General features: G+C 42.3%; 1 protein-coding gene across 2 annotated transcripts in view; it reads left to right on the forward strand.

The window, feature by feature from the left end:
* The window catches only part of CTTNBP2 (cortactin binding protein 2), a 147,047-nt gene that overhangs the window by 113,209 nt on the left and 21,470 nt on the right, over positions 1 to 12,368 (forward strand). For both annotated transcript variants that reach the window (XM_045564469.1, XM_045564471.1), the window contains 3 exons: positions 3,980 to 4,066; positions 4,149 to 4,248; positions 12,153 to 12,305. In XM_045564469.1, the coding sequence (XP_045420425.1) occupies positions 3,980 to 4,066; positions 4,149 to 4,248; positions 12,153 to 12,305 (340 nt within the window). The remainder of the gene's footprint in view (positions 1 to 3,979; positions 4,067 to 4,148; positions 4,249 to 12,152; positions 12,306 to 12,368) is intronic.

Here is a 12,368-nt window from a genome sequence, read left to right on the forward strand (position 1 = left end):
ACTGTGGATGTGCACTTAGGGGATAATTCTGGTAACTATAATTCAGTCTGTAATTTTAAAAGTTGAGTTTGATCTTCTTTTCCAAAGAACAGATCTTATTTCAACACGATTAAAATATAATACTTACAAACTACCACCACCAAAATCTTCTTGCCTATCTGTCTATCTTTAGAGCCCTCTGCTGGAAGCATGGAGCATGTACATTCATTATACCCAAGATCTTGAATTGGGAGACATGTAATATACTAAATCTAAAACAGATACTTAATTTCTTGGCAGAGCTTTGTATGTTTATGCCAGTCTCAATAGAATAACAGGTTCCTAGTAATTAAGCTAATTTTTGCTATTGTTCAGATTTTAAATGGTAACCGACACAACTATATCATTTCATGAGATAACAAAATACCATTAACAAAAAATTGGTGATGCCTGAAAAGAGGAGAAACCTAATGGAACACATGCATTAAAATGTACGAATGATCCAGAAGTCTATACATTTGTTTTTCTCTTTACCTATCTAATTCACTTATTTATTTATATTCTACCTTATCCCACACAGGATATTAAACTAAACACAAAGGGCTTACTGTTAGTGAATGGCCTTTTCAATGGAATTTAAATCAAGTGTTTCCTGTCTGTATTTCCTAAAAACCTACAATCTGAGAACAAATGAGGTGTTGAAATTGAAGACAGCTTATGACATTGGGTTTCTTTCTGTTATCTGATTTCAAAATCAATCTTAAGAAAATGTAGGCAATTTGACAGGATGGCTATAATGAATAGAGCACTCTTGTTTTCAGGAGTGAGACAAGATTAAATAGCAATGCTAGTTGAAAATCTCAAGGGGTAAATCTTGAAAATCTGTAGCCTGTTTATTTTCAGTAAATCTTGAAAATGTGTATCCTATTTCACTGTGTGAAACAATCTGTTCGTTGTGAGAAAGTTTCTCCCTAATAAGAGCAATTTGGGATTAATTTGGAGAGCTGGAGAGTTCCGGTTTAAAATTGCACCTGACTAGAAGTACCTAATACACAATTTCCTACAAAAGCACTTTTGAAAAATGACAAATTCTCACAATAACACAAAAATAGAACTGACGTCTCCCTTTGGCAAGAATCTGGAAATATTTCCTACTATTTTTAGGGGCAATAGAGTATTAGGCCCGCTTATGTGAGGCCTACTTGAAATCAAGTAGGGAAACAGTATCATCTTTCTCTTAAAATCTTCATGATGATTCCAAAAAACAAGATGTATACCAGTTAGAAAACTGGGCATTTATCCTGTGTAGTCTCTGCTTTCTCCAGCACTGTGATACTCTCCTCCACTCCCTGTAGGTCCTTTCAGATCCATTTAGAGACTGCAGCTCCTAGAAATACCTGAGCAAGGAGTTGATGGGGATTAGCGAGACTATGCTACATCCCAGGAGGGATATTAGCCATGAGCCCTTAGTGGGGGTGGACACAGGGGCAGCCTGGGCTGAGGTGCGTCCTGGGACTATGGTTTATCCTCATGCGTTCGTCTGCCGTGTTGGACAGAAGGAGGTCATTCCACCGCAGCCTTTGCCAGACCCTGGAGTTGACAAGCAACTGGAGTTTGGCCTTTCAGCTACCCAGTGACCTGAGGAGGAGAGTTAGCCAGAAACTCAATGCGTGGTGAGAGAAGCCAGTGGGGATCCACGCTTCTGCTTTACTAAAAAATCCTTCCTGTGGTTTCACAGTCCATAAATAATAACAAATTACATTACATCCGTGGAAGAATACCGTAGAACAGAGTTTTCATTCTGAGGAGAGAAATTACCAAAAACATGATTGAAGAAAAATTTCCTGAGCCAAAAAAGGCCTGACTGTGCATATCAAGAGGACTTGCCATGTTTCATTTGAAATTGGGAGAAAGAGGCCATAACTAGACAAATCTGTGTGGTAGTTTTTAATGACAAGTACAATCTGTATGTCTCCCAGGCTTTCCCGTCTCATAAATAAAAATGAGAACAGATTATTCTTCAATAATTCTTTATTATTCAATGATTATTCTTGAATAATAATTTACCCCTCAAGTCTTCTTGTGGCTCCATAGCCTTACTGCCTAGAAGCAGAACTTCAGCTGAACTTTCTAGGATATTCCTCTCCCCTGTGTCTCTGGGGAAGTCCCTGTTCCAGTCCTGATGCTCACCGGCACCTCCACCATTGCTTGGGTCACAGACCACCAAGACCACGGAAAACAGCCCAGCCCACTGCTGAGTGCATCCTGTGGCTTTAGGATCCCGACATTCCCTGGACAGATACAGCCACTGTCATGTTTCTTCCAGGCATTGGTAAGCCTTTTATTGAAGGCTTTGCAATAATGAAATAGTATTCAAACTCAGAGAAAATGAATGGTGGCTGCCAGATATGTTGTCTTTTAGGGCCTAAATCCCAGTCCCAAACCCAGCATCAAGGAGCCCCTTAAATGACCTTTTGCCTCCTCAACTCATGCCCTGATGCCTGGTGGCCAAGCCTGGCTTTCCTCCACTTTCCAGGAGTTCCCACAAGTATGCCTTGGTCTCCTTGGAGGCCAAAGATCAAGTCTTAAAGGCCCCAGGGAAGGAAGAAGTTCCCTCATCCTTCCATGCTAAGTGCTTCCTCCCATCAGGCCTTCGTTTCCTATCCCAGAATCTGCCTCCTGTAATGATGGAGCAGGGACATATTTACTGTCTTCACAGAAGTCCACCTCAGCCACCCTCAAAGATGTGGCCTTCCCCTAGTATCTCAAAGGGACAACCTCATCAGAGCACAGTGGAACGACAACAGCACAAAGATACACATACTTGTCCTTGTCCCATTCCAAATTACAGAAATAACAGACCCTTTCATGTTTAACACTTCTCCAAGTCTGGGCAGCTCAGTCTTCACACATGAACAACATCAACTGTACCGATTAGGTTGGAGCTTCACCTGTCCATGGTCTTTTCTGCAAGACCCCTCCAATAAGAAAGCTGCTCCCGAGTGTGTGTGCTGGGAGGTGACAGAGGTCTCAGCCCTGGGATGCAAGAAGTGGGAGGCTGCCTTCCCCCCTCGACATCTTGCTCCAGGCATCACTGCCCTTGCTCTATGTGGATAATAATCTCCTTTCCATCCAACTGCATGCTGGATCTCCATGTGTTCTTAGGTGAGGTATCCATTTACATGAGGATAAGGGTTAAAAAAAAAATTTATAAGCATCCAGGCAGGAGATTTTCTTTTTTATAAAATAAAAGTGATCCATCTCTACCTAGATTTCTTTGAAACACTGAATTCTAGAATGGAATAGTACATAAAGTTGATCCAAGAGTTTTATATTTATCGAGACATCTTTTCTCTAAGAAGTCAACACAAAGATATTCTCTGATATACAACAGCTGTAAATGGATTACACTCATGTATGCCTCTTTAAAAAAAACTTATAAATGCTAACACACATGCACATCCACTATACAAAGAAAAAACTGGAAGGAAACACTATTTACAGTGGTTGCTTCTTGGTGCTGACACTATCAGTAATTTTTAATCTGCTTCTTTAAATATCTTAGTATTTTCCAAAATTTCCTTAATGAAATGCATTTCTACTTTAACCACTAAAAAGCAAAATAAGCACTGGGAAAATTGAAAGTAAAGAGTATCTGCAAAAGACAATAAAGAGGAAACAATATCTGCAAGGGACAAAATACACTTAGAACTGTTTCTCAGCTAACATACTGGACCTCATTGTAGAAAGTAGAGGGAAGAAAGTATATGCTTTTCCATAAAATGTCGGCTCTTGCTAAATACTCTTTCCCATGCTTTGCATTAAAATGAAAGACTTTAATTCATTTAATTCCAATGAATTAAGCTAATCTCTAAAATATTATTTTTAATCTTCTGAAAGTCTAAGGACAATCAAAAAGGGAATTACACACTTGTATACTGCTTTTATCTCTTCTCAACTTAGCATCTTCACCTAAGGTCTCTTTATGGTTTATTAATAGGTTGAACAATATCATAATGTCATTTTCCATGGCCCAGAAGGAAGCTTGCAAGACTACATAGTACATCAGCTTGCACTCTGCCTGAAGGTATCGATTACGTGTATATCATCTCTTTTTCTTTGAAAACTGGAAAGTGTGTAGAACTAATCACTCTGTTTTCTTTTCACAGCACAGACAAATGGCTGCAGGATTCTCCTGTGAAATAGTGAGCGCTGAAGTAGACGCTGGTTTCTCCAAGGAACAGCTAGTGGACCTGTTCATCAGTAGTGGTAAGACCATTTCACCCAACTGGACTGTGATAACCAAAATGGCTCTTCAGTGATGCCATTAAAAGGAAACCAACTTTGTTGCTTGGGGATAAATTTAAGTCAAATATTTAATTATTCAGCAACTATGGGATGAATGCCTGCAAAAAAGTATTTGCATGTGTATAGTATTGCATTCATTGAGCATCCTGCATTTTCTGTTTTTCATCTTTTTTTTTTATTAATCATTAATTGTTGTGAGCATACTGCATCACTGGCACCAGTGGTACACCAAGGGAGGAGGTGGTGAGAGCAGCGTACCCGAGCTGGCCTGGGTATTGCGTCTTTAATGCTGTTTGGAATTGCTGGACCATGGTGATAAGAAAAAGCAGATCAAGTTTTAGTAAATTGTATTTCTCAAAAATTCTCTATAACCAGTACATCCCTTAATGCGGCAGACTGCTTTGCCCACCCCACCCTTGGTATGCCATCAACTGGTACTTTGCTAAATTCATTACATGTGCTAATTAACTCATTTCATCTTCACAACAACCCTATGCAAATAGATATCATTATTTCTATTTCAAAGTTGGGGAAATGGGCACAGAGAGGTTTAATAACTTGCTGTGTAGCAGCAGACCAAGATTAAACATGTATGTTAGTATAAGGTTATTCGTGAGTTTTCTGTCTTAGGCTCCAGAGCCTAACACCCCAAGCTTCATCACAGGTGGAGTTAGCATAACCCTGCATAGCATAGCATAGCCTAACTAGCCACTGTGACACAAAATGACACAGACCAGACTTCATTCTCCAAGGGCTCAAAGCCACAGAGCCCCAGGGGTGAAGGAGACAGTTGCAAAGTCAGAGAAGGATGAGTTGAGATGCAAATTCAAAATCTCTGTTCAGGGGAAGGGCACTACTTATCTGTGGAGCCATGACAAAGGGAGATATCTTGTGGCCAGGACAACTGCACATCCGGCTTAGGAAGATAGAAATTACCTGCAGCTCTGTATTAAGAAATGAAATTAAGAGGCAGGTTTGGGGAAGCCCTGAGGATTTCACTGAGGATTCCAGAAACCTAGAAGCACATTTTGGGAGCAGCAAATTCCAGTAGGATCTGAATCCTCCACAAGCCAGTCTTAGACTAGAAACTAGTGAAAGTTAGCTATGCAAAGCTGTTTTCTCTGATAAAGTTGCTAATCATAGCTTAGATTTATTAAACTCTTATTCCAGTAGGCCCCATTCTAAACACTGCGTTTCTTAACTTGCAACCCTCTGAGGCAGGTACAGTCACCGTCCCTGACTTATAAACGTGAAAATACTTGAGACGAGAGGTTAAGTATCCTGCCCAAAGGTCCCACGGCAAGGACATAGAGCAGGACTCAGACCCAAGCAGTCTGGCTCCTGAGCCTGACCTCAATCACCAGCAGCCTTAAAAGCTCCCCTGTGCCAAATATCTGTTTTTCCCACTTAGTCCCACATGTTTTTTTCAACTTTCAGTCTTGTTTCATCTCAAAGTAAGAAGCTCAAACATTTTGTTCTCACCCTGTCAGGGTAGATAGCAACTATAGACTGGATTCTGCTCTAAGCGGGGAGAGCTAAGAAAACTGGAGAGCAGTGAATTAGGTCCTGAAGGACGCAAAGGTGACCAGCTCCGCGTTTCTAAGTCTATGGTGGGCATCTTCTTAAAAAGAGCTCCTCTTCCTAATCTCCCAGTTTGGAGATTGGTCCAAGTCTCTGGGCTCCCACACTGGAAACTCAGATCTTATTGGCAAGCTTGAAGACCTAAATACCCGCCGTGCCAACGAGCAGCATTAGGGGTGAAGCAGTCTGGGACCGCAGGCAGCAGGGAGGCCTGTCCTTATTTGCTGGAGGAGCAGCAGCGCTGAGCTCCAGCTGTTTGTTCCTGGCAGATCCAGTGTCGTGACGTCTTGTGACTTTTAGGGAGAAGCCAGAAATCCAGGTTTTTACATACAAACTTTGGAGTTCTTTCAATGTTGCCAGCTATTCCAATTTTAAAAGCAATATGAGAACCATACAGAACCCCTGTTCCTCTCATTTACACACCTTTCACCTTTGCCCCACAGTCAGCCCCGGGTCACCGAGTCAGTCTCAATCTGCTTTCTTATCCATCCAGTTTAGCACCGTCTTACTTTGTGCTCCCTTCCCTGTAACTCGTGCTTGTATGTGAACAGCTTCTCTGCCTCCTGCTCTCTGCCCTGAGCGTTCCTCTCAGGCGCAGACCCCTGATTAAAACCTCCCGTGATTTCTGCACCTGCACCCCCGTCCCTCCGTTGCCCAGTGAACTAAGTGGACGCTGTTCAAAGCTTTCCATTTCTGGGGCATTGATCCACCTGATTTGCTTATCTGACCCTTTTTAAATAGATGTACACGTTCCAGCAGGATCTGGTGTTTATTCCCTACCCTGCATGTCCTTCACTTTTCCACTCCCCACGTTGATGCTGCAGCTTCTGCTAGAATCAGAGTAAATGTGTGAACTCCCCTCGTCCCACACACATACCATGGCTACCACGTGGCAGGAACTATGAACACTAGTATGTAGTGATTAGAAAAGACGTGTTCTCTGCCCTTCTGGAAACTATAGGAAAAGCCTCTTCTAAAATACTTTAAGGACACCTCAAATGAAGCTTCTCTGATCCCTCCAGAGGTGATGTGTCCTTCTAGTGAACAACAGTAGACTTGTTTGTACAACAGTAGACTTGTTTGTACTTTTGTGCCCCACCCAGCCGTAGGCCAGGGCAGTGAGGGTGTTATTGGGGTTTCGCCTTTCATAACACACACATATTATGAGCTCCTTGAAGGTTGGTACTATAGCTTATTCTATTTAGCCTTGTATACTAATTGCTAATAATTATTTGTTGAATGCATGGGTGAATTTTCTGGTGCAGAAAATAGCATGGGCAAAGAAAAAGGGAATTCTTAGTCCCATTCAGATGTTAGCACGTAGAAGAACTTGCTTAGAGTGGAGGTAGGAAGAAGTTAGATTAGAGAGACAGGAGTTGATAAGGGAGTCACTGATGACAGGACATAAAGATAGAGTGATTTGAATTTGAAAAATGAAGTTTTTCAACCATAAGCCAAGACCAAAAAAATCTCCACTCTGAGTTCAAGAAAGAATAGTAGGAAACGGTGTATCATTTTCAAATACACAAGGACTTTTATTCTGTATGTGGCTTAGTAATTTATGAGTATCAATATCTTCATTCACTTTTTAATAGTAAAACTAAGACACAAATACATGGTTCATCTGCAAAGACCTTGACCGCGGTTGCCCCAGTTAGCAAGCTGGGCATTACGGGAGCCTCAGTTCCCCTCATTCCTCATGTCCCAGCAGTCCCTAAGCTCTGTCAAATGCGCTTTCTTTATCTCTTCTCTTCCTCCTGCCCTCTCTTCCCCTGCCACCTGTCATTTCTTGTTCAAACTGGTGGGGAGGCCTCAGCATTACCCCTTAATGCTTCCTCTGGTCACACTCCCTCCGCAGGGTGTCCGGGGGTTCACTCTAAGACCCAAAACCACTCATGACTTTTCCCTGCTGTTATACTCTGATGGCTCCAGAATGAGCACTCAAGCTCTCGAAATGTTACATCAGGAACATGATGGCTGGCCTCTCCTGCTGTCCACCCTTAGCTCCTAAAACTCACTCCACCAGTGCCACTGTCTTCTCAGTAGCACCCACTGCTGTTGACTGGTGACAGATGAAGAGATAATGGAGAACAGACACTTTAGCAGAGCAGGGTGGGAGGCGGGGGCAGCAGCAGTGCCTGCGAACTCCAGGGAGCCAGAGGAAAGGACCCAGCCCTGGGTGTGGGTCGGTTCTTTCAACGTGCGGAAAGCACAGAGCGAGGAACGATGCTTTGGTCGCGAGCTGATGGAGGAGGACACGGGGGAGAAAGCAGAGATCTGGATGAGGGAAAAGAGTTTCCCAGGCTGTTCCGCTCCAGCTTTTAGAATAAGGAGGGCACAGGAATGATCTCTCAGCTCCTCTCTTGCTTTTTTACCAAGAAATGAAAGTGATCACATGGCATGACTACGAGTGAGGAAAACACTGATTTGCGAGGTATTCTATATACATTCCTGGTTTTTAACCTTATTTTCGCTAAAGAAACAGACTTAAATACTTGGATTTGCCTGGGGTTGGAATGTTGAACTTTTATCTTCCACTAAGCACAGCACATATGTTACCTTATTTGCTCCTCTCTACGATTCCATAGAAGAAAGCCAGTGAAAAGAGTCACAGAATGAATAAAAGAAGTACATGCACAAAAAGTATGGGAAGGAAGAGTAGCAGAAGTATTTTAAATAATCAACTTCAAAAAAATCTAAAACTTAAATGGTGATTAAAATGGTACCACATGAAGAAAAGAATGTAGAATAAAAGAACATTTCAAAGAAGATGACACATCATTTATTCCAGTATAAATTACTTTGTGTTTATTTTAAAATAGCATTTTCTCTCTCTTGTTGCCTGTTGTGAGAGTCACGCCACATGACTGTTATTTGGTGAGGAGGCTGTGAATGCATTATTAGAATTGGGTCAATTTCTCCTCAGTGTAAGGTATGGAATTGGGTTAGCATGACAGATTCTTTTCCAAATTACATGTGACAGCAGTAAGAAAAAAAAAAATTAAACACTAGAGTATTTTAAAATTATGCTTGAATTCCTGAGAGAACTTTCCTTTTTAGAAGTAATAAGGATAGAATTACTGTGATTATAGTAGGAGAATGTGACAACTGGATTTTCCATAAAGAGTTTACCTCCTTGAACCCTGTGCTGATGGCTGGTGGAGGCTTTTTGGAGGTTTGCCCTGCGTTTGTCACTTGGACTCTCAGAGCATCGTGTCTGCACAGCCTTGATTTCAGTGGCAGCATAAAACAGGGGCTGTTTTCTGTCCCCAAAGGGGAGATTATAGGCTTGGAGTCGCCAAGTTGGGGTTTAACTAAAAATGTGACGTGTCAGTTATTTTTAAACCAACAAGTGTTGCTGTAGAACTATTTATAACTATCCAGGACTTCAAGGGTGCACAAAACTGGGGTGTAGCCTTGAGCAAAGAGGGTGTCCAATTAAAATTACCCACCTGCAGGGGAGGAGCAGCGCTGATGCAGCCTTGTTGTTCTTGGAAGGAACAAAAGGACAAAAAGAGTAGACTAGTTTCAGAAACAGAGCTTTGAGGCATCATAAAGCAAAGGGAATCCCAATGGCTGACTTTGGGGCCACAGGTCAAAGGGAATCTGCAGATTTAAATGGCGTGGATGGCTTCCTTTCACATCTCCTTAAATCCTGATCAGGGATGGGTTAATCCTTGAAACTAACGAATTCCTGCTTCTGTGGTTGGTTAATATTTTTAGACCTGAAACTATGCTAAGTCACCTGAACTAGGCATGTGCTATTTCTCAAGTAAAATAAAATTTACCTTTGCGCCAACTTGTCTAAGGATGTCGAATGTGAGTGGTCGGATAGAGAAGTAGCTGCTAATGAAAAATTGAGGCAACGAGGCTAGCAGCATCGATGGCAAACCAAAGAAACCCACACTAGTGGACCCTTGATTGGTACCTCAAGGGAGACCAAGATAAAGATGAGGTGGAAACCTAATCCAATGATTATGAACAGCAACCCTGTGCCCTTTTTGTCTCAGGCACAAACTGTCCATTAAATGTGGGATTAATTAAGTCATTAGCAATATAATCATTGCTTGCCGACCCGGGAGAGTGAGTTTATTACCTGCTTCCAAGAGACCTCCTGCAGTCCTATGAGTTCATTTATTTTATCTCCAGCCTGAATCCTGCCTGGATGCGTGCATCCTCATGTCCCACCACCTCCTGGACATCTCAGAAAGGACACTTCCCTCATCAAACACATCAGGCCTGAAACAGAGCCCATCACCCACCCCCTCCCCAAGTACATTCCTGGTCGTGTGCTCTCTGCCTCCTCTGACTGCATGGCCTCTTGTCGGTGGGGACTTCAGAGTTGTCTCTGATATTTCCTCTCTGCTCCTCTCTCAGTAAGTCACTCACCTAGACTCACTGATTCTCCCTCAAAATGCCTTTTCATCCCGTCCCTTGGCCCTGCGTGAGGCTCCCATCATCTCTTGCCTTAACCCCAGCAGTAAGAGCTTAGTAGGTGTGTTTTCCTCCTCATTTCCTCTCCACCCAATTCTTCACACCGGAGTGAGGATCTCAGCAGGAGTCCAATCCTGTTTATCCCTCTCCTTAAAGACTCACTGCGTCTCACAGCTGGTCATTTCTCTCTCCTAACGTGACATTCTGGGTCTTCCACTTTGCCCCTTTGCCTGGGTTCTGAGGCTTCATATCCGCCAGTCTCACCCTTAGCTGTACATTCCAGCCATCGGGGAACTTTTACAAAATGCCGACGCCACAGGCCCAGCGCAGACCAGTTTAATCAGAATCCCTGAGAATCGCTGGGATGAGTCCCCGGTGATTCTAACTGGCAGCCCAGGCTGAAGGCACACACTGCCACTGTGCTGTCCCACAGCTGTGACTGCTCCCCCCCACGTGCCCGGCCCAGTCCCGACCTGTGGTCTAGATCAGCTCTGAGCTCACCGTCATGCCACCTGCGGTTACTCTGACCTTGATGTGGTTCCCCAGGCCCCCCGGGACAGTCCTGCCCCGGCCTCCGTTCTTCTGCCTGTGCCTTTTATTTTGAAAGAGGACTGGAGAATATACTATCAGCAGTATTTGTAAAAAGCAGAATACTTGCTAATACTCTCAAGTATTTTAAATTGGTCCTTCTTTTTACAATGTTAATGTGGCTAAGACTGGGGCATTTTAGAATTTTCTAAAAACTTAAAAGTGATTTTATTCTTTTTTTTGAGACAAAGTCTCTGGATAGAGTGCAGTGGCGTCGTCATAGCTCACTGCACCCTCAAACTCCTGGGCTCAAGCGATCCTCCTGCCTCAGCTTCCTGAGTAGCTGGGACTACAGGTGCACACCACCACGCTTGGCTAATTTTTTTCTATTTTTGGTAGAGCTATGTTGCCCAGGCTGGTCTCAAATTCCTGGCCTCAAGCCATCCTCCTACCTTGGCTTCCGAAAGTGCTGGGATTACAGGCATGAGCCACCGTCACCCAGCATGATTTTAATTTTTTAATTAAATGTTTGGTATACTGGAAATGCTATATACATTTTAACTAAAATATTAATAGCATTTGACTGCTTCGTAGGTGCCAGGCACTGTTTTCAGTATGTTTTGTGTACTGACTTATTCATTTACTACATAATAATCTTCCGTTTACTTTCAGTCTTTCATTTTAGGTTGAATGGAAGGGATGCTAAAATAAGACTCAGAAGTCCTAGATTTTACTCCTTCCTTACCATCATTTCTGAAACCTTAGTTAAATCACTTCAGCCTCTGAGATCTGTGAAATGAAGGGAGGGGTCTGCTTATCTCCCTGAGGTCCTGTGTACATAATTTTATGAACATTTTACATATGCGTCATTTAAAGGCTTTTAACCTTTTGTATTATGAACTAGACATACATAAAACACATACTATTAATACTTGTAGATCAATGAATAATCTAAAATAACCATTTAACCACTGACAAGGCCAAGAAATATTCATAGAATAGTCTCAGCTTCCAGAACGTGCCTGTGTGCCCCTCTCCTTATCACAAAACCTCCCATCTGGAGGGAACCACTACTCTATCTTTCGTGATAACCATTATTTTTTGTTTTTAGCTTTTCTTTATAGTTTTATTCCCTATGTATGAATCCCTAAATTATATATTTAGTGTTGCCTACTTTGAACTTTGCATAATGAAATCATATTGTATATATTCTTTAGTGGTTTGCTTAACATGTTGTGATAGTCTTTACATCTTTTAATTTTTGCCAATTTGTATAGGTTTCTGTAAAAGCTTTAGTCACCAAGTTTACTTTTTGCCCACAGCTTGTCTGATCCCAGTGAAACAATCTCCTGTTAAGAAGAAAATCATCATCATCCTAGAGAATTTGGAAAAATCTTCATTGTCTGAGTTATTGGGGGACTTTTTGGCACCTCTTGAAATTCGCAGCACTGAAAGCCCCTGTACTTTCCAGAAAGGTAAAGATGGTAGAGAGACCACGCTGAGAAGCTTCTGTGATATTCCGATCTTTCTGTTCCCCA

This window comes from Lemur catta, chromosome 11 (genome assembly GCF_020740605.2).
Source record: "Lemur catta isolate mLemCat1 chromosome 11, mLemCat1.pri, whole genome shotgun sequence".
Classification (NCBI taxonomy): domain Eukaryota; kingdom Metazoa; phylum Chordata; class Mammalia; order Primates; family Lemuridae; genus Lemur; species Lemur catta.